The sequence below is a fragment of the Pteropus vampyrus genome, unplaced genomic scaffold (assembly GCF_000151845.1).
Source record: "Pteropus vampyrus isolate Shadow unplaced genomic scaffold, Pvam_2.0 Scaffold41, whole genome shotgun sequence".
NCBI classification, from domain to species: domain Eukaryota; kingdom Metazoa; phylum Chordata; class Mammalia; order Chiroptera; family Pteropodidae; genus Pteropus; species Pteropus vampyrus.
In genome coordinates, this window is record NW_011888822.1 from 3,926,151 (window position 1) to 3,949,282 (window position 23,132).

Below are 23,132 nucleotides of genomic sequence, written 5' to 3' on the forward strand. Positions count from 1 at the left end.
ATAGTATAGAGGTTCAGCTTGCCAGAAAAGTGTCCAAAGGAAGCAGAATATAGAAAGGCCTTCAACTTTCTATACATAGCTACTTGCATGTTTCAAAATTCTTCTGACAATAAATAGTTATGACTAATCCTAGGTTGCTACCTCTTAGATCATGTGCTTAAATATTATGCCTGGTTATACTCATGACTTCTCTTGGTAAGCCCTGAATTTTGTTTAATATAACCACAAAGCACATACACACAAAACCACAAAAATGAACAAAAATCAGCTCCTACTATTTTTTTCCATGAGATCCTATGCTTGTCTTCATTAAAGCAAGCTAAATTTAAAACAAAACAAAATTTAAAAAATATAAAGAAGAAGAGGGAATGAGAGACACTTCTCTGTTTAATGACCCTTGCAGTCTAGCGAAAAGACATGAATTAAATGTGGCCAATTGGTTACTGATACTTTTTTCTAAAGTAATCTTATGTTATTCTAATTTACTTTATGGATAATATACAACTCTAGTTCATGATATATTTAAATCTTAAAGAAGACATGCCAAATACACTGAATTCAGTCATAATAGAATCTCAATTTGACTTTTTTTCTTCCTATTCAGAGAACACTGGACATGGTAATCACAGGCCTGCTCTTAAAAAAAAAATAGGATTTAAGAGTTGTAACTTTGTTTCAGGTAAAACGGATTCTGATCATTCTACATTATTATGAAAACTTGGCTTCTAGAAAGGAATAATTCATGCCAGTATATCTGATGCATATTATCGAACTACAGAATAGTGGCTATATTCCATGAGCTTATTTTGCTCTAATTTTTCTATTAAACAGAAGTATACAGTTAAGAATTCTATCACCAGTGATTTCTTTTAATGCTCTAAGATATGGTTATGGTAGATAAGAAAATTCAGGAAGTCCACATCATAAGTTTACCCTGGAAAAATAACAAGTTCAAAAATAATGTGATAGGCAAGAAATTAATTCACAAGACTTTCTAATCAGGTGTCAGAAAAATGGTGTCAATTCTAGGTGAGAAGCTCTGTTGAATTTTTATTTTTCTTGTTATTTCATTATGGCACATATGAGAGAATTAGAGTTGGTTTCTTTAAAAATAATTACTGTCATTGAATCTGATGAAAGATAAGTCATATATTTTACTCAATGTATGATCAACATATGTTCCCATGGCATATTTTGAAATATTTTTTACCTTGATCCTAAAGAATGACTTTGCCAAAATATTTTAATAAATAAGCAGGGCAAAAATGTTACTCCATTTACATTCTCTACAAGCATAAATAATTCAAAGGTATTACTGAATATAATTCCGGAAGGGAGTGGGTTTTCTTTGATTTTACATTTTTTTATCCAAACGAAAGTTAAAAAAACAGCACAACCATCTAATGACAGGTGTGAATTTACTTTGCTCAAGTTACTCAGAGGTTGTCTAAATTTGCATTTTTAAGAAAATCTCTTTTTAGTTACATAAGTCATACATGCTTATTGGAAGAAATTGAAATAATGTGAAAATAATTATAAACTGAGATTCTGGTTGCAAAGTCCATTCCTCAATAGTAACTGAAAATACTTCAGTGCTACCTCTCTAGACCTTTTTAAGTCTATTAAAAAATGCATATATATATATATGTATAGATATTTCTTTTTACAGAAATTCAATGCACGTCTGTTACAGTTGACTATTTGCTATTTTTTTACTTTCTAAAAGATTACAACTTTCTGTAATGCTATTTAATCTCTTTAGTGTATAATATTTTATTGATTACCTCAGAATTTATTTGATTACCTCTATATATTTTTATGGGCATGAAGAATTTCTCCAATTTATTTTTATTAGTTCAACCATGCATTGTATTTTAAAGACTTGTATCAGGTTTTATGTTGGAAAATAAAATTTGACCAGAAATTTACATTCTAATTCGTGCACAAGTGTTACATTTAGCCTTTTACATATAAAGCACAGGAATTTCTAGGAACTGGCTAGAGAAAAGGAAATGGCCAGATACCGAATAAGCTTTGCTATCTTGTCCTGCCTTTATAAAATTCTATGATGCTTGTTTTACTCCTGCCTCTTCTCCCATAAGTTCCTGTGGCAAACAGTGGAGACTGACTGACTGAAAAATCATTCCCAGGTCTCCTGCCCTAGCCAAATCTGAATGTTTACTTCCCAGTCTCCCATGCTGGTAGGGATGTCCATGGACACAGCAGCCATTTTGTGACTATGAGGCAAAGACCATAATAAGCAAAGAGACATTGCCTCAGTCATCATCAATACCAGCAGCTACCTGGTTCTCGACTTCTTGATGTGTACAAAAAACAAATTATTTGTTTAAGTCACTATAGGTCAAGCTCTATTTCCTGTGACCAAACCCTTCACCAACTGATCCAGTCTCCAAATTGTAGGTTTAAGAAGATGAAAATACTAACTTCTTTTCTTTTGCTATGTAAGTAATTTAAAGTTCTTCTGCAATACCTGGTTAGAATTCCTCAAGTGATGGTGTGCAATACCAATTGTGTAAAGCTGCTCTTGCCAGAGAAGATTTCACACAAATCACAAAGCAGCTAGAAGGCCACAGTATCCCAGTTTTGACAGGTAGCACGAAATAGAATGCAATGTGGAAGATATTGGAGCTGGTTAAGAACACAGATACAATGGCAAAAAAAGCATATACCTCTATGGGGGAAAGCTTTTTGACAATTGTTTTCAGTGCCTCTGAATCAGACACAACTATATTGCCTTCTGGGGACACTTGCAGTTTCTAATCTTCTCATGAAGGTCCTACTCAAGGTTTAACAGGAGTTTTCACAAAAGCCTTCTGGGTCAGAGTATTGCAGTAAACATACACTGAAGACCAAGAAGATACTTGGTCAATTCCTTGGAAAAATCCAATTATCAGCAGTAGAAGAAACACTAAAAGAAGGAAGAATTGGACAAAGATGAGTAAAAATGAAATGTTAAGTTCTAAAGGTGTTTATCAGTCAGCTGGGGGCCTCCTAGGTGCTGAGTGGGGTGCGAGGGAAGCCACAGTTAATAAAAAACTCTTTCTGCACAAGAAGATATTCTGACAGAATGTATTCCTCCCTTTTTCAGGACTGCTATTGAGGTAATCAGTTCTTACAAACAACTGTGTTTCCAGAAATGCTCTTCTGAGGTGCTGAGGACAAATAGTTCATCAGCCAAAGAAAAATCATAAAAGGAGAAAGGCCAAGAGGGGTTCATTATAGGGCGATGAAAGAACAGGAGTTGGGTTTCTTTAACCTATAAACTGTTGCATGTTGGAGGTGTATGAAAATGAGAAAGCCCCCCCACCCACTCTCTGCTGTGGGTGGCTGACAGTTAGGAGAGACTTGTCAAGTGTAATTGCATAACCAACTCACATCAGGCTTTATCAATATCCCTATCTTGCCAAACCCTAACTCCCTTCCCCCGATGTCCTATGATGCTTCAGGGTGAAGGCTTGTATTGCTGAGGCAAAATACAAAAGCTACCAAGAATATCCATTTAGATGATCAGGGCTTTGTTTCACAGATGCTTCATTTAGTGCTCACTTGACTTTCTGAGCATTGATGTGACAGAGAAAGCCTTAACAAGCCCATAATTTATATTTCTGTATTAGTGTTTCTATAGCATGCTCCAGCAAAGAGAGACCTTTCTCATAGCCCTCAGAGAGTTGGAGAGAAAGAAGATAAACTTTAGAGAAAGGCAGATCTGAGTTAAAACCATGGCTACTTCATGTACTGATAAACTGTGTGACCTAGGCATTCTATTTAACCTCAGTTTCCTCATCTGTAAAATTAGGGATGATGTTCCTATTTTAGGGGGGTGTTGAGAAGATTAAATGAGTTTATGTAAATAATGTGCTGACTGAAGAGACTGTTACAGAGAACCAAATGAGGTTGTTTTATGATCATCTTCATCATCACCATCATCATTGTCTGTTCTTTAGTGCCAGAATATACTTTTCCAAGGACTTTGTCCCCTCATCTTCTCTCGTTTACTCATTTATATATTCATTCACTTGATAATTTATGAACCACCTACAATGTTCCAGCACAACAAGGGGCACAAAGATGTCTGAGCCGTGGACATGTCAGCGAAGGGCTTGCAGACCATCTAGAGAAGTAAGACACTTACTCATACTCCAGCATCCAGCCCCACCCTCTCTCCATCCACACTCTCCACTACGACTAGCAGGGCCTTTCTGAAATGCAAATTTGGTCATGCCCCTTAACTGCTGAAAACTCAATTTCCCTGGAAGACCCAGGTTTCTTCACATTGACAAACTATTTCTGTAGGGGCCAGACAGTAAATATGTTTGGCCTTGTAGATAATAGGGTCTCTGTTATCAATACTCAAATATATGGTTGTAGCATGAAAGCAGCCATAGACCATATTTAAATGAATAGATGTGGGTGGATGCAGCCCAAGGACCGTAGTTTTCAGATCCCTGCTAGATCATACCTGACACATCCTTGCCTGCCTCTTGAATGGAGTCACTCCCTTCTTCCCACCGTGCAAATGTCTGCTTTAATCATACCAATTGCACAGTCCAAATGTGCCTCACTTGCTTCTTCTCCCTCTTACCTGGATAACTCTGTCAGGCTTTCCTGGTTTCTGGTTGGCTATCCATTCCTCCAGATTGCTATTCCTCATGTCCCCTTCACTCATCTGCAAAAATGTACCATATTTTCCTCTAACATGCTCTAATTAATGCCACCACAGTAAAACACTGTCACAGTGCCTGTTCATTCACTTGCTTGTATCTCCAAATAGACAGAAAGTTCCCTGAAGGTAAAGAGTGGGGGACAACAATTATTTAGTCACCGAGTATTTAGGGAGCACCATCTTTATGCCAAGCACTATACACAGTTGCAGAGATTCAGCAAGAAAAAAGACAAGTGTATTACCTTTCTTTAGGAAAGTGGTCAAACAAAACATAAACCACCCCAAGAACTGAATAAATAATGCTAAACAAATACAGATATTAAAACTTCTGTTCATGTAAAAAAAAAAGCACAGGAAATAATGGGGTCAGGATGGGGGTGGGTTGGGGAGATCTCCTCTAAACAGTGTAGTCAAAGAAGACTTCCTATTTTTGAAAAGGTCAGTTTATTTAGAGAGAGATGGAGAGATGGAAGTGTGGTAAGTTAGAAGCCAAGAGACATGAGAGAAGGCTCATCAGGAGCTACCATTCCCTTTATTGATGTAGTCTTAGAGCCCATTGCAGTGCCTGAAATGTAATAGGTGGTCAGTCAGTGTTTGATAACTGCCTCAGTTGCATTTCCCAAACGTGGATTCTGAGATGAAAATTTTGGCTCAAAAGATTTATTTGAAAGGCAATGCCAGGAATCGCAATGATAAAGAGGAAATGAGACAGGGAAAGGAGGAAAGCCAGTCAATGGTATGTTAATGAACAGATGTTGCTGTGGGCAACTGGGGCTCAATCCCAGTGGGCATCCTCTGAGAAACTGTGTTGAACTTCCTGACAATTTTCCCACAGAAGTACAAGGACACTGAGGTTTTACCTACCAATTTTCATCCCACGCTAGTTGGAAGCCACCTGGGGATTAACTCCTGAGGACTTCTCCATGCCACAATCACAGGCTGAGAGCATTCTTGCTGCCTGACAAAGCTCTCAGCAGAGAGACTCAAATATTCAAGGAGAAAGCATTTGGTGTGTACAAGGACTGTCCCTCTAAAGCTGCAGGTAGCCTCCAGGGTGGGCTAAAGGGATATAGGCAGGACATCAATAACTGCTACAATAAGTGAATTAAAGACTGAGGGAGTAAATGAAGAAAAGAATGAATAACTGTACCTGGTAGAACCTCTTTGATCAATGAAATAAGCCCAAGGTGAGTGAAATGAAATAAGAGAAAATATGAAAAAAAGAGGAGTGACCCAATGGTTCTTGCCCCGCGAGAGAGTCAGGGAAAGTCACTTGGTGGCAGTGGTATGTTGGAGCACAGCTGATTGTGCAGCTCTCTTTGCAATCAAGATTCAGAGATATTATATCGGTAGCTTGGAGTTGGTCATGGTGGGCGTATCTACACCATGGAAATTGGCAAGTGCTATAAATGAAAGCTTCATCCTCTGGAGATCTGATTGTCAGCATACACAGACGGGTGGTAATGAGTACCAGTACCTGGTCCCATCTCTCAATGTTTCCTACCAGTCTCCTTATTCTTACTTCTTCCAAGGCATCTTTCATGCCTAAGGTTGTGTATTAGGCTTTGGAAGATGCCCCCTTTCTGACTTCACTGCAGACCACAGAGAGCCCGTAATCAACTTGATTTCCTATTCTACTCCAAACTGTTGCTTTCAACTATGCCTTGCACATTAACCAGAAGGATGAATAGCAGCTTTCATTGATATTTCTTGTGTGGTTCAATTAGTTCCAAGGAGGGAGCTGCTTGCCCTCTGCAGGGGCAAGCCTTTGGTCTCACTAACTGCAAAGATATTCCTGCTATGGGTGATTTTGGTTTATGGATGGTTATTAAGCCAGAAAATGCAAAGCAATTCTTCTGTTCTATTTCACCTGAATGTATTTCTAATGAGGCTGCATACGAAGAAAATCTGTGCTGGCTAATTTTATCCATTTAGAGAGTAATTTTTTGTTGTTAGTAACAGAGCCATAGACAGTAGTGAAACGAGAGTTTATTGCAGGAGATTTATTTTAGTCTCCTGAACTCAAAGGGAGTGAATGATTGGGCCAGAGGTTACGATATGGATTATCGTGGAATGTGCTAGAGGTGAAGTATTTGCTTTTTTTTTTTTTAAGGAGAATTGGGACTTTTAGGAAAGATGGGAACACAGAGGTTTTATAATGTCACTTGATTGAGCAAATGGACTTTTGCCCCTGTTTTGTGCCCTCAATGCCTAGAAAGGTGAGTGAGTATACTTCATTACCAAAAAGAAGGCACAGAATTGGCTGAGGACAAATACACGGAGCCCAGAGTTTAGAGAAAATAATACACAAGTGCATATGCACCCATACAAACACCATGTCTTCACATCTCTCAGCAAGTTGTTTGTAGTCATTGGAGAGCTGCCCTCAGATGGAGATATCTCTCCCTAGTCCCTCTCACCTGCTTCTCTACCTCCCACACATAGGCCCCTCAGGCTCTTCTCTCTCCTTAGCCTTCCTGGACCCACACCCACTTCTCACTGCAGCCTGGCTGTGGAACACAAAGTTTTCCCATCTCTTCCATCTCCCAGAAAGGAGTAGTGTCTGTCTTAGGAATAAGCAGAGCAAAACATCTACAAGACACACAAACTTCTCTCTTGCTAACATTAACAGCCTCTCAGAATAACAGCTGTCAAGGTAAGAAAGTTACACTCTCTTTATAACATCATCCAAGATCCTCCTTCTGAAATATTCTACCCTATGAAGAATGAAAAGAGGAGGGAGGGATGGAGAGAGGGAAGGAAGGAAGGGAGGAAGGGAGGAAGGAAGGAAGGAAGGGAGGAAGGGAGGAAAGGAGGAAGGGAGGAAGGGAGGATGGGAGGAAGGGAGGAAGGGAGGAAGGGAGGAAGGGAGGAAGGGAGGAAGGGAGGGAGGGTAAGAAAGAACGAGAAGACAAAGCACCCATTCTGCATGGTTAGTGAGCTCGCAGGTTATGTATTTGCCAGACATGAAAAACATGCAGAGCCTCAGGCCGCTAAAACACATGGCATGTTTCTAGGCAAAGAAGGCCAGGCCATTTGACATGTCTTCTATCCACATAGCCAAAAATTGTTCTTCCTGTTATTCTAGAGCTAATTAGAAAAATAGTGACTCAGGGAGTCTAGAGCCCAGGATTCTACTTCCAATTCTGCTCTAGCTGAGTTGGGGTTAAGTGAATTTTGATCTCTCATTCTCAGTTTCTTCAATAGTGCAGTATTAGTAGTAGTAGAAGAAGTAGGGGGAGAAAGAGGAACAAGCAGAGGAGGAGGAGGAGAAGGAGGAGGAGGAGGAGGAGGAGGAGGAGGAGACGGTTTAATGTTTATTGAAGGCTCTGAGCCTGATGCTTTACATGTGTTCTCTCTGCTAATGTACATGAGAGCATGTGAGGTAAATACTATTACTCTCAACCTCTTTCACCAGCGAACTGCAACCTTGACTTTCCACTAGCTCTTTGAACTTTTCAAGCTTTTTCTCTCTCAGGGCTTTCACTTGAGCTGTTCCCTCTGCCCAGAGTACTCCTCTCTACCCCCGCCCTTTTTGTGCATGGCTTCCTCTCATTTATCCCCAAGGTCTTAGCTTCAATGAGGCATTCTCAGGTATAACTCCCTGTCTAAAAGAGCTCCCCCTGAAAACATAACGCAATTGTAATTACTTCATTCGTGTGTTCTTTTTCATTCTGTCTTCCCCATCCAGCATTAAGCTCCATAGTGGGCAAGGATCTTCTTTATCTTTTCTCTGACTTTTTTATGTTTCTGTTCCCCACCAGCTGGCACCTAGTCAGTATACCATTAAACATCTGCTGAAAAAACCAGTGAATTTGTCCTGATTTGGTAGATGTAGGAACTGAGGTTTGGAGACCTTAAATAACTTGCTCAGTGTCAGACAGCTAGGAACTGGACTCAAGCTCAAGTCTACGTGACTCCAGAACTGCTCCACGTTACCACCTAGGGCGGGGTGGCTGGGCAAATTTCTGGGAAGGGCAAGGTGGGAGGATTTCCATAGGTTCCTCCCACTCAGCATTTCTCTAGAACACCAAGAGAATTTTGACCACCACCCCCACCTCCCCCACAAAGAGCTTCCAGTCCTCTCTCCCCTCTCTGTCTTGATGTATTCTAATTACAGGACCAGGCCCTCGGCTGATAGACTCTGAAGGAATTGATTTCACTCTCCCAAATATGAACTCAGCCATCCCTATAATACATTATTCACTCAGCAGGATCTGATTCTTTCTGTGCTATACAGAATTATCTGTTTAATCCTCACCTCATGATATTACTGAATTTGATATTGGTCACACAGTATGAGTTCCCTTTAATCAGTGAGGACTGTGGGGGAAAAAAGAAAGTTAACCAGAAAGCCCATAGGCATGATGTTTAATTCCTGTACAATGTCTTAGGTTTTCAGAGCTCAATCAACATTAAAAGCAAAAATAGAGGTGTGTATAGTTTCAAACATCCGATGCCTTCCTTCTGTGAATCTAACATTTTCAACTAGTTAAATATGTAATTATCATTCCATCTTAAGTTCATTACATGGTAGCATTAATAATATCTTACTGTATAGAAAACACTTTAAGATAAGATGAAAAGCCAAGGGTAGTTTTTTGTAGCCATTAAGTGCTGAAATTATCAAATTTTATGACTCTAAGTCACTACACTCTGAAGTTTCAAGGAATTTTTTTAAATGCCACTGTTTGAAGGCTATTCTGCCACATATTTAATATAGGAATTTTAAGGTTCACACACACACACACACACACACACACACACACTCCATTATTATCAAGAAGAAATATAATCACATATGTTAAGTGCTGGGCACAACACCTGGCCCTTAGTAGGCACTGAACAGTGACGACGATAGTGAATTCTTCTTAACCTTTTCGTGTAGAAGTGCTGATATACACTTAGGACTCTTGCCCAGAGAAGGGCACGTGTATAAATACCACACAGATTTCTTCATGAATTGACACAGGGCAGCACAGAAATACATAGGCTATCTCATTTAATTCTCTCTTTTATTCAGAATGATACAGAGGTTATCTTTGCTTTACAGGTGAGGAAGCTTGGAGAGGGAAAAACTCTCTCCACGGCCATACCACAGGGCTTTGAGCTCCATTTCTCCATTCCATCTTCTGGAAGAAGTCTTATCAAAGTCTCTATCATGATATGGCACAAAGGGCTGATACATACAGTATTTTATGACCGATCTAGATTTAAGTACTGAACAATTAAAATAACTTTCTCTTTACTTCTATCAATACTAAGAGCTGATAGAAATAGCATTTGGTCATGGGAATTGAGCAATCCATGCCTCAGGGGTAAAGATCAGTTTCCTTTTAGCCCTGGTGTTCTGTGCGCATCATCCCCAGTTCATGGAGTGGGTTGGAGTAGCCTCTGAATGCCTCCTCAAGTCCCATCAGTAAGGCAAACTAGGAAGAGAAGCAAACAAAGCAAAAAAGATCAGTTTCTCTGGAGTGCTTGGATATTGGTTCACTGGGGCTGATGGTCATATAGACTTAGCTAGGAAGAAGTAAGTCGAAATTTCCTATTTTATGACCCAGAACATCTTACTAAGGAGCTCATCCACATCTATTTACAGTAATAACATTTGTTAACATTTATTCGGTGCTTATTCTGTGCCAAGATCTGTTCCAAATGCTTTACACACATTAATGCATATAAATAGATTTTGCTCTTACTGTATCTACTGTATTTTTTGATCAAGTTTATTTTAATTTTTAAAATACTGATTTAAAAACTAATAACTTAAAACTGCCATACACACACACACACACACACACACACACAAATGGTCCACAAAATAGTGCTTTCCCTGTGAAGGTTTTATTGTTAACCAGTTTTTCCAATTAAAGTTAAATAGCCAATTGGGACAAACAGTATGAGGCTCTTTTTCCACCACTGATTAAATGAGGTGGCAGGTGTTGTGGATAATAATATTCATTTCATCTTCTGAAATTTCTGAACAGACTTGGTGATGTTGCTAGCTCCAGCAGCCTTCTTGTCCACAGCAACTGTCTGCTTCATATTATGAATAGCAAAATGACCCAAAGGACTTATCAATGCTGTTTTACTGATGAGGAAACCAAGGCATGGGAAGAAATTAAGCAGCCTTTCCAAGGTCACGTTCCAGAGCCCATGCCCTTAATTCTTACACAATAACTCCTCCTCCTATGCAAAAATGAGTTAGTATTCCTAATAGGGACCCCAGGCTTCTTCCGGAAGCTAAATTCCAAAATTAAAATAAAATAAATGGGAGTATTACAGCTTAGGGTAGTGTTAAGTGTACTCGATCGACTTTCTTTGGAAATGAGCAGGAAATTCTTTTGAATTTAGCCACACTAAGTGGACAAATTTGGCATTTCCTGACTTGCCATTTTAGGCCATCTCCACTCTCCCAAATGTATCTTCTTTTCAGCCTTCTTTGAGTTTTTGCTTCTAATTTTTAGGAGCTAATTCCCACAGATCCATGCTGTACACCAGGATAAACCATGACATTAATTGATAACCAGTTGAACCGTTTAATAATTGACTTTGAAAGAGCGACTAACACAAAAACATAACCACCGAAGGTGGTTTGAGGCTGACATATACTAAGATCATGTGCTCTGAAGTAGCACTTTTTAGACACTCACCTACTTGTCCTCAACTCTTTAGCTCTAAAATTCTCTGATCATTACTTTTTAATAATCTATTTATTTCAAAAGACAAACATGTTTATTGCAGAAAACATACAGATAAATAGAAAGCAAGGAGACATTCCAAATTCTTCTCACCTGGAGACTTCCATCATTAATCCCATGGTGATGTAGATTTTCAGATCCTTTGATGTGAGATTACATCTCTACTTTCTGAGGCATGACAGCTTTTTACACACTCAAACGCAGATATTTTGTCCTTGTTTTTAATTTCTGTCCAACCCCAATTTTTCCAGCTTGCCAGACTGTTTTTTCAGAAACCACCTTCCCATTCTCCACCACCACCTTGGCCTAAGGCAAATATAATGCCACACTTCAAAAGAACCATAAACGCTCTCAGTTCAGACCCTAAGCTTCTATTGATATATCTCATTCGATCAACATCATTCTAATAGCTGCTTTCACTTTTGTTTTTTTGTTCTTCACAGCTTTTTGCAATCTTTGCATTTGCAACATGCGGTGGCTATTCTGGAGGCCTGAGACTGAGTGTGGACTGTGTCAACAAGACGGACAGTAACCTCAGCATCGACATAGCATTTGCCTACCCATTCAGGTAAGGAATGGTGATAAGAGAAGGCACTATCTTCCCTCTATGGTCTCTAAAAATTAATGCAGTCTCCCAGGGACTTCTGGGTAAACAGAAAGAATTCTGCCTCAGCCCACAAAATACCCAAACAAGTAAAATACCCACCTACCACCCCACCTGGGAGGATTTGTGAGTTGTACCTTAACACCAGAAAAATGCTACAAATGGCCCAGTATTGATGGTTATCACTATGGAGACGTGTTATACAATTCCTTATTCTCCATACATATTTCCAATCTTAAGATCTCCCAAATTCTAGAATTAGTGTCACCTCTAATTTCATGTTGACTGTACAATCTTAGCTGATAAGGTATTTAATAATATTAGTATCTAAGATTGTTTCTATGTGCCAGACGCTGTACTTGCTGTTTACTTGTTTAATCTCATTTAGTCATCACAGTGGCCCTTTGAGAGAAGTACTATTACCATCGCCATTTACAAATGAAGAAACTGAGGAACAGATGGGTTTGCTCACATATCTTTGGCCAGTAATTAGCAGAGTCAGGGCCAGGCCCACCTGGGTTGAGCTCATATGTCTGTTGCTATACTTAGGTTGCTTGAGATAATTCTTTCAATCTCTTTATAAATTAGTCTGAAAGATAATATGTTATCTTTCTCTTTGGTCTGTCTGTAAAATAACTACCAGAGCTTGTCTCAAATTGGACATTTTGTGATTATAATCCATATCCAAAGTGGATTAATTAAACTCAATTTTGAAATAATTTATTTCTGTAAATTTCCCAAATTCTTGGCACCAAATATATAATTGATGTGATTTTTGAAAACAACTTTCAGCACTATGTTTGGCATCTTTTTAGTATACTCTTTTGTTTACTTCAGTGTAACAAACATGTATTAAGTAATCACCTTGTTTCAGGCACAGTGCTGGCTCTAGAATTACAGAGAAAAATAGAAATTAACCTCTAAAAACTTGCCTTAAACAGGCAAGTGCACTGTTTTCCAAAATTATTCCCTTGGAGCCCTGAATATTTAATGTTTCTAAAAAGGAAGGAAGAAAAAGAGAAAGGGAGGGAGGGAAGGAAATTTTTAAATTATATGATCAAATAAGTTTAAGTAAGATTTTGCCTTTCTAATGCACATTTTGAATCACCAAGAGAAGCATAATGTTTCATAAACATGTTTGGCCAGAGAAACCTTGTCTCACTGAGCATCTCAGAGGATTTATGTATCATGGAACACATCCTTAATATACTGATCTAGAGAACTTTTCCTAGTCCAAATCAAGAGTGCCTCAGTTCATAGATGATGAATCACGAGGAAGTGGTATTGATACTAAACAGTTTGCACTAGTTTTTTAAGAGTAGAACTGATAAAAGTTGCAAACACTTCTGCTCAAATAGATACTCCCCTAACTAATAAGAGACTCCAAAGCTCAGATTAATTAATTAAGCAAATTAAAATATATTAAGCAAATATTAAGCATAGAATCTTGGTAATTTGATAAGAGCTTCCTATGCTGCTGGAAATGGGTATGAGGGTGCTTGACACGTTTAGAAGTTCTGGATGAACTTTTTGGCTTGAGAATAGTCCAACCAATGTGTGCTCACTGAACAATGTGTAGAATCTAGGATAGGAGATAAGAATTGCTAATAGCTGGGATCTAGGATAGAAGAAAAGAAATGGCAATGGCTGAGCAGCAGGGGTGGGATGCTTAGTAACATTAGTTATGAGATTGTGAGTTCTGCATTGCCTTCTACAATAATTTCCCACCAACAGATGTGGCAGGAGCAGATGACTTGAAGGTTAATCCCTTAACAGTAACAGTTCACTAAACATTGCACAGGCCTCTCTGTCTCTCAAACTGGAAGAGAGTTATCAAGAGACCTGTCAAGACAGGAAACCAGTGCCTGGGTTGGTGTGAGATGGAGAGCAGGGTGATATTTAATTTCATGCCGTCCTTGGCTAAGTGTACAATTTTAAAAGACCCTTCAATCAAGCATGTTTCCAGCACTGGACTTCTTCATTTTCTTCCTAAGACATATTAGTGGACCAATTAAAGGCAATTTAAGAAATTGTATAAAAATGTTTCTTGCCATCTACAAGTATAGTGGCCCACTCATTTAAAAGAATTTTACTTGAGGAGTGAAACAAAGATGATCAACCATTGTTTTTTCGGTAGCAGAACTTTTCTTTCAAACATTACCTTGCTCAGAAGCTCTGTATAGAAAACAGTTATGAGTCACTGATAAAGTTGAAGCAGGGGAAGAAAGGGGCTTGAAGCATCCAACTGGCCTTCCTCAGCCCTCACGCTGCCACACATATTGGCTGTCCTCCCCACCTCCCAGCTCTACAGTCCTTATAGTCTCCTCAGAACCATGTCTCCTGGAAGCAATTTAAATACCACTGTTCCAAAAGAAAGCAAAAAAGCTTCTGCCACTTTGCTTACCACATCTGAACAGCATTTACTATCTACTAGCCAGGAACCTACTCACCCCACAGAATGTCTTGTACTTCTTCTGCCCCTTTAATGACCATCTAGGGGAGGAACATACCATTCCAAAGAAGCTCAGTTTTACTAGAGTTACAATTGCAATTATACACTTGGATACTTTAAAATGTTTTGCCATTATCTTCTTGGGTAAAGTTTCAATAATAAGCAACCACATCTAGAATTGATACAGATTATTTTGAAGTCATTTGTTTCAAAGAAGTTGGGTTAGTAAGATGCTAGTAACGTAAATCATTAAAAAGTTATTTCCTTCCAAAACTTCACAAGCCAATGCCAATGATTTGATCATAATATTAGACATAAAATAAAAGCAGTCAGCAGCTTCTAACTATTCAGTTTATTGCAAACACAAGGAAGACGATAGACTCTAATGCCAAGTTGTTTAAACAAAAACAAGTACTCTAGTCACCCCCTTATCTCCAAGGGATACATTCCAAGACCCCAAGTGGATGCCCGAAACTGCAGATAGTACATACACTATTCATATATACTAGGATATACCAGAGACTATAAGGTACAGTAAAAGATTAACAACAAGAGTTAGTAATAAAATGGGACAATTATAACAATATACTGGAATAAAAGTTATATGAATGGTACTGTGCTGACCCTCACAACACTTCTTCTTGTAGTGTTGTGAGGTGATAAAATGCCTACATGATGAGATAAAGCGAGGCAAATGAGACATTATTAAATAAAATAAGAATTATTTGAACACAAGCTCTGCAATACCATGACAGTCAATCTAATAACCCAGTCGGCTACTAAGTGACAAAGGGGCAGGGCGCATCTACAGCTTGGAGACCGTGGACAAAGAGATGATTCACATCCCTGGCAGGACAGAGAGCAATGGCATAAGATTGCATTATGTTGCTCAGAACAGCAAGCAATTTAAAATGTATGAATTATTTATTTATGGAATTTTCCATTTAATATTTTCAGACCTCAGTTGACCTCGGGTAACTGAAACGTGGAAGGCAAAACTGCAGATAAGGGGGGACTACTATAGTCTGTAAGTGACAGATGAAAGGGAGCTACTTAACTTTCTTATCAGATGATCAGATGTGAGATAATTTCAATTCAGAAAATGCTAGATTTTACAAAATATTCATGTGATACTTCTGATAAATATGTCCAAGTGTGTAATTCCTTTACAAAAATACATACCACATGTATGCATTTTTGACTCATAGCAGAAGGAATTTACCTTCAGCAATATATCATCTTACTATGGGACTGAAACATTTGTCACCTGACCTTTCTTTTGGTTTGTGGTTAAAATGAACAAGTAATATTTAGTTGTTTTCTTATCTACTATAGTGTGCTAATTTGGTAAAAAAAAATTTGATAATTGGGAGGGAAGTCTGGGTTTAAATATTTTTAGCACTTCCTTTATACACAGAAGTGTGAAATAGAGTTTCTTATTTTAAGGAATCTAATATATTTAGAGAAAGCCTACTCGAAGGATGCAAACTAACAGTTTGTATTAATGCATGATGCATGAAAGATAGAGGAGGTTAGAAGAGAGAGTTTAGGGACTATGGGAACAAAATTTTTCATGGCAAAGGTCAGTTTTGAAGGGTGAGAGTGATGAATGAATGAATGAACAGATATGTAAATACTTATTGCAAGCCTGTTATGTGCCAAACACTTTCCCATATATTACATTATGTAGTCATTACACCAACTCTGAAGGAGTTTACTAATTATTCTGATTGAAAAGTCTGAGTGGAGAGAAATTTGTTAACATCGCATAGAAACTCAAGTCCAAACTTATGGATTTCATATATTCTACTAATTTAAATAGAACAGAAGAAAGTCATGTTTACTCTATTTGCAGCATGGTAAATAGAATAAAACATTATAATGGAGAAAACTGATAACGTTGGAAAGGTAGTTTTTGGCAAGATTTTAGAAGACCTTGAGATTTTGAGTGATCGACTAGAGAGAAGGAGTTAAAGATTATAAAAAGAATAATAGGAAAGCCATTTTTGAAATGGAGAGTATAAGTTTGGACTTCATCATGCAGAGTTTGAGGTGTTTTCTATCTGGAGTTTTATGTTAAATCCCATCTAAGAAGAGAGAGGTGAAACTGAATGGAGTTCTAAGAGTTGTCTTCATGCAATGAAAACTAAGTCGTGGAGGAAGAGCAGTTGCCAAGAGAGAGGAAAGAACCGGAGGGAGCACGGTGCTGAGTTGTGGTGCTGAGTTGAGGCCCACACTTACAAGAAATAGAGAAGGAGAGAAGTAACTGAGGATGGCCAAGAAGAGCCAAATGAAGAAGAGACAGGATAACCAGGAAAGTGTAGGCTTTACAGAAGGTAAGAGAACTTCAAGCCTGTCACCACTCAGCATGAGTGGTGCCACTCAGTACTTCAAAGAAATAAAGGAGAGAAAACTGAGAAAAGGCCAGTGAATATAATTAATGGTAGTTATTAAGGACTTTTGTGAGACTTTTCAGTAGGGAAAAAAAGCATGCCAGGCTATTGAAAGGGAATCAGCATGTTTTCCCTCAGACAAGAAAAATGCAAAATTCTAAGGACTTTAACTACCTTACCTTAAGCCTGCATGAGATGATGTCTGTGAAGAAAGAGACCAAGTTTGTTAATGACCTTCTTATAAACAAAGTGTTCACGTCTTGCTTCTTGAAAGTAATCAACTCGTTTAATGACAGGATGATAAACTCACCACCTTGGCTAGACAATGATAAAAGTTTCTAGGGTGTAAAATTCTTACATCATTTGAGAACTGACTATAGAGAATCACAGAAGATAGATGATGAAAAATGTATTATTATGTCATTTCCATGTCTTGAGACTTCATCAGGATAAAAAATACTAAGTTTTCTGTCAATTTCAAGCATTCTTGTAGCTATGGGATTAGTAATCACTGCTTTAGATGATTAGTAGGATTGCCTTTCATTGATTTATCCTAAAGAAATAACTCAAGATATAGAGAAGTGTGTACAAAGGTACTTATTGTTGAATTATTTTAAATCTTGAAAAATTAGAAACAATTTACATGTCCAAAAATAGGGAATCCGTTAAATAAATTGTTTTATCTATAAAATACAATGCTAGGCAGCCATTAAAAGTCATTTTATCAAATAACATTTAAAGATATATAAAATGCTCCCAGCATAGCATTAGTTAATAAAGCAAAATATAAGATCATATGTATATAATTATTCCAATTTTGTTGTTTACCAGCTGAGGCAGATACTACTGTTGCTGCCCATACCTCCTAGTCCCTCATCATTTATGCCTACACTGTTTACTGCAAACGCCTGTGACTGTCACAGGACTTTCTCTAGCCACTGGAACTTGCTTGGTTATTATGCATGGCAGGCCAAAAATACTGGGAACTTAATGTCTCTTGGAGCAGTCCTTGTCCAATGACAAATGTGAGTTGGAGGATAAATATTCCAACTTCTCCACCCCTCATAGGGTACAATTCTAGGTCATGTTTCATACTATTTCCCAGAAGTACCCAGAAGAATAAATTTTCTCTCAGTGGAAACCTGGTCATTAACACACCTTTTATTACTTTATTTTCCTTTCCCACATCAATTTTTCCACTGGTCTATTGATATTCCCAGAGATGAATCTTCCAAAAACAAGTTGCACTCCAATTTCGATCTCAGGGTCTGCTTCTGGGAAATTCAACTGAAGACCCTACCATTGTTTGAATTACCATCATTAAAAAAATAGATTGATAAATGGGTGGGTGAGTGAAGGGTAGAAGGATAGATAGCTGATAGATAGATGATAGATGAGAGAGAGAGAGAGAGAGGAGATGATGATGATGATGACGATGATGATGATGATGATGATATAGATAGATGATAGATAGATAGATAGATAGATAGATAGATAGATAGATAGATAGATAGATAGGCAGACAGACGATAGGTAGGTGCTAGGTGATAGAGAGAGAGAGAGATCACTATTTTCTCTCGCTCTAAATCACATTATATAATGTTGTTCATATGAAACCAGCTTGGTTAGAAATCAACAGCTTCAGTTTAGAATATCTCCCCTTGCGGTCTCACATGCGAAGCCACAATTTTTTTTCTCTATTCATGGTATTAGCATGTATGGTAGGTCTTTTCCAATTAACAATGATACTAGCATGTTTTTTAATCTCAGTTTCAGATTTTCTGAAAATAGACGATTGCTCAGATTTTGAAAATATTCCATGAGGCCTCCAAAATGGATTTTATGTAAGATATAGTCTATATTTTAAGTCAGTCCATCCGAAATACATTCTCTAAATTTGATGATTAACTATATAGACCCAAATAACAAAACTAACTCATATTTATAGAGATTATGTCATGATCATTGCATCTAAATATTAATTTATTTCCAAGTGGTGAGAGTATGAGTGAATCAAATATTCTTTTTACACTTGTTCACTTTTCCCAGCTTGTCTAAATGAGCTTTTAAGATTTTTTATACTCTTAAAAACTGTTAGTCAGGCAACATAGTATACTTTGAACTCTAGAGACATACTGTCTGGGTTTAAATCTCCACTGTGCTATTTACTAGCTGTGTGATGTTGAGAAAATTACTCACCACTTCTGTTTCTTATCTATAAAACAGAGACAATGTTACCTATTTCATAGCAGTGTTATATGAAATGACTCGTTTTCTCAAAATACTTAAACAGAGGCTTGGCATTCAGTAAGTTCTATTTTAGTATCTTATTTTTACTTTCAGAATAAAAAAAAAGTAATTAAAATTAGAGAGTTAAAAAAAGATACTTATTCTAGTTAAATAGCAAAATTACTCTTAAGACAACGAAATCACCCCTTTATTATGTAATATTTTACTCAGAAATGGGAGCTTCCCCAACCCTCTCTCTCTCTCTAATATGCAACATTAAAAGGTAAAAGTGTGTACATACTTTACTGTCTCACATTTATATTAACTTACCTTTAACTCCTATCTTTAATGCTTACTCAGGGCCCTTGTATATTTATCACTCTTGTATACTTATCACACTTGTATATTTTTCCTCATTAAATTAATGGAAGAATGAAAACCTCCCAAAGTGACAGGACAGAGAATGCTCAGTGGCACTAGCATGATCCCCCTGGGGTTTTCTGGCATGAATGGGATGGGAGAATAAAACTCTGAGTCTGATTCCTGTTATCCTTGAAACAAAATTTGAAGGGAGGTCTTTGTATTGAGGGAAAGACGAGCTGGGCCTGCTCTACTGGATGCTGCTGCATGAACTTCTGTTCTTTATGATTCCAGTCACTTGCTCTGATTCCCCCCTCCTGTTTGGAACGTGGGCACAGGTGGAGGTTGACGCCAGGAAAGCTGTGGAGTTTGGGCCATTATCTAAACAGCTGGCTCTGTCGGAGGGAAAGCATTTTTTCCCTAAGATCAACATCCTAGAACAATGATGATAACCATTTTTTTTCTTTATTTTACTGTAATGGCCAATTTGGGGAAAATAAAAATGTTAAGGGCTGAAATTTTTTATGTCTTGTGTTCAGGAAATGCTCCATATGCAATTACATTTAGGCATTCGTTTATTGTTTCTCATTATCAAAGGATTTCACACTTTTTTGGCCAAATTTTCAATAACTTTATAAGTACAGTATCTCATTTTAATGTCATGCCTTAAAATAAATTTTATGTGTGATGAGACCTGGTGATTCTCTGGGGCAGAGAACTAGGGAGACTTAAAGGTGGTAGCCCAAAGGCTAATGGTGGACATCTAGCCAAACCTCTTGCTTCAAAGCCAAGCTCTGCCACCTAGCAGATGAGCAAATTATAACCTCCCTTGTTTTAATTTTCCTTATTATAAGAAGAGAATGACAGTGCTTTCCTCAAAGAATGGTTGTGACCATTCAATTAGGTCATATAAGTTAATTGTGTAGCACAGAGTCTGGCATACGTCAACTGTTGATTGAATTGTATTATCTTCATTGTTGATATTATGAATAGAATCTAGTGCAAGGAACTGGCACCAGAGTACAGCTATAGACCAAGGACAAGGACAGCCCTATTTGGAGGTTCCTGCAGCCAAGAGAAGAACTATCGTCTGTAGGGAATGTCTACAGAGATCACAGAAAGTGTGTCAAAATGGCTGCTGGCATGGAATGGGTTAAAAGAAAAATTTAATGAATAGTAAATTCATCTATTTCAACCCCACTCCATTGTTCCCCAACTAACCAATGCAACTTCTAATTTCTAACACTTTTGTTTCAATACTTCCCCCAAAGAAGATTGGCGTTGGAGAATTAGATAGAAAGATGTCTTCGTTTGTATTCTACCAGAAGCATACCCTGAGACAAACATTTGTAATTTTCTTGGTAGGTGATCCCTGGAAGCACCAGTAAGCCATGAGGAAGTGAGACAGGGAAGGGAAGAATGCCAATAAAGAGTGGGTTCATGGGTAAAGTACTACCATGGACAACTGGGGCAACTGAGACTTCTAGGAACTGTGGATAACTTGCTTCAGAGTAATTTTACTAGGCAGCTAATGAAGCTGGGGTAATTATCTACCAACTCCTGTCCGCCGTTGGTCAAGAGCTGCTTCTGTAAGTGTTAACATTCAGACCAAGCATGTGCTTGCATCCTAAGAAAGCCTTTGGGCAGAGATCTTGGATGCTTACATTAGAAAGCTATCACTGTATGCAAAAATGGTGAGTACCAGAGAAATATGGATGATCAACTGATGGCCTCAATACAGTGGGGAGACTCTTTAATCATCTTTCTTAGATCTGTGAATGACTCCATATTGTATCGTTTATTCATTCTCTCAATAAATATTTATTGAGCACCCACAGTGTATAAGGCCCTGAACTATATTAGCACTTGGTATATATTGGTTGGTAAAGTGGACACGGCCCCTTCCCTTGTAACATTTATTATCATATAGGGAAGGAAGACAGCAAAGAATTAGGCAAAGAATACACACACACACACACACACACACACACACACACACACACACAGCGTAGTAGTAATTTCTAAGAAGAGGGTGAACATTATTCATAAATGTAAAATAAGTGTTGTGGGGGTGGTGAGGGTTAAAGGACACCTAGTTATAAAAAATGCTTCAGAAGGGCCTTCCTGAGGAGATGGCATTTAAGCCAGTCAAAAGAAAGAGAAAGAATGTTCTAAGCAAAGGGAATGACACGGGAAATGCTGAGAGGACATTAAGAAGATAAAGGGAATAGCGGGAGAAGCCATCTGTTTTAGTTTAGCTGATTGGGGAAAATCTCCCTAATGAAGTGACATTGCAGTACAGACCCGCAAGAAATAAGAGAGACGGGGAGAGAGTGTGCGGGTGCCTCAAAGACATCCGAGTGGTACATTCCAGGGGGAGGAAAGAGCAAGTGCGGAGGCCCGGTGTCTGAGTTTGTGGGTAAAACCATGTCTTTCGTTGCCTTTATCATCAGTCAAGGTCATCAGAAAACGAGAGCTCATACCAGGTAGTTCAAATTTTAAGTTAATATAGAGAGAGAACTAGATAGACAGAGCTTGGATGATTAGAAAGGTGACCAAAAGGCAATCCAGAAATTAGCAAGTATGGGAAGCCACCACCACCCCTAAGGCTAGAGCAAGGGTTGGCAAGTAAGAACCTGGATCCAAATTCAGCCAGCCCACTGCCTGCTTTTATATAGCTCACGAGCTACGAATCTTTAAATGATTACATTTAAGTGCTATAAAAGTACCTACAGTATTTACTATCAGGCCCTTTAAAAAAATAAGTTTATTCACCCCCTGGATAAGAGGCATAAAGGGAGGGGGTAGTCTTGTTAGAGCACAAAATGAGGTCTGTGTGGCAGAAGCTGGAACAATAAAAGAAGCGTCCAGTAGGAGCAGAAAACAAGGAAGATATATAGCCACTGCCGAGGATGTTGCCCAAAGCAGCAACAGAAAGAGGGGGAGAAATACCCTGGCTTCTCACTTGCTCCTGACTTTCAGTCTCCCACTAGAGCCTCCCATTGGGCAAACCTAACTGGAAGCCAGTTGTCAAGGCAATCAGGCCCGCGAGATGCAATGCAGAGTAAGAGAGAAGCAGGGCATGGAACTGAGAAAAACGAGCAATGACCAGCAGAGTTCCCTCTGAATCTCAGTTTTCTCTAAGAGAATTAGACCTCTAATTCTATGAAAATGGAATATGTAGATTTTCTTTTCAGGGAAACAGTTGTACTTGACCTTGGCCAGAAACCCCGGTAGTACCTCAGCCACTGCTACTTGAGAGAAACAATAGAAGGAAATGTAAAAATTCAATGGGATTACTTTATACAAATCTTTTTGTTTCAACTTCATAGGGTTTGCTCTGATACTTGTTCTATTTTGGTAAAATCTGAACAGGCTTTTAAAGACCAGGATTGGGGCACTTATTGAAAATGATTATAGGTTATGTAATCAAGGCTGCTGTTTCTGTTGAGCTTCCATAGGGAGGTGACAAGCAGCAGAGATTAAATCAGTGCACGACGAGTGAGCCTTTTATGTAGTTCTCAGTCACACTGTGTGTAATTTTACAGAGCAGGCATCAGGGAGTGTGGTGGGCAGAACCTCATTATCTGAGAGAAACTCACACCCTAGGAGGATGTAAACATTGCTTTTTTCAGTTATAAAAATGTGTTCTTCCTTACATCTATTTTCTTTCCTAGAATAGGAGGGAGAGAGGGAGAGAGGGAGAGAG

General features: G+C 38.3%; 1 protein-coding gene across 2 annotated transcripts in view; it reads left to right on the forward strand.

Annotated features, from left to right (window-relative positions):
- SYNPR (synaptoporin) overlaps window positions 1-23,132 on the forward strand; it is a 292,410-nt gene that overhangs the window by 166,237 nt on the left and 103,041 nt on the right. For both annotated transcript variants that reach the window (XM_011358447.1, XM_011358448.1), the window contains one exon: window positions 11,829-11,953. In XM_011358447.1, coding sequence (XP_011356749.1) covers window positions 11,829-11,953 — 125 coding nt within the window. The remainder of the gene's footprint in view (window positions 1-11,828; window positions 11,954-23,132) is intronic.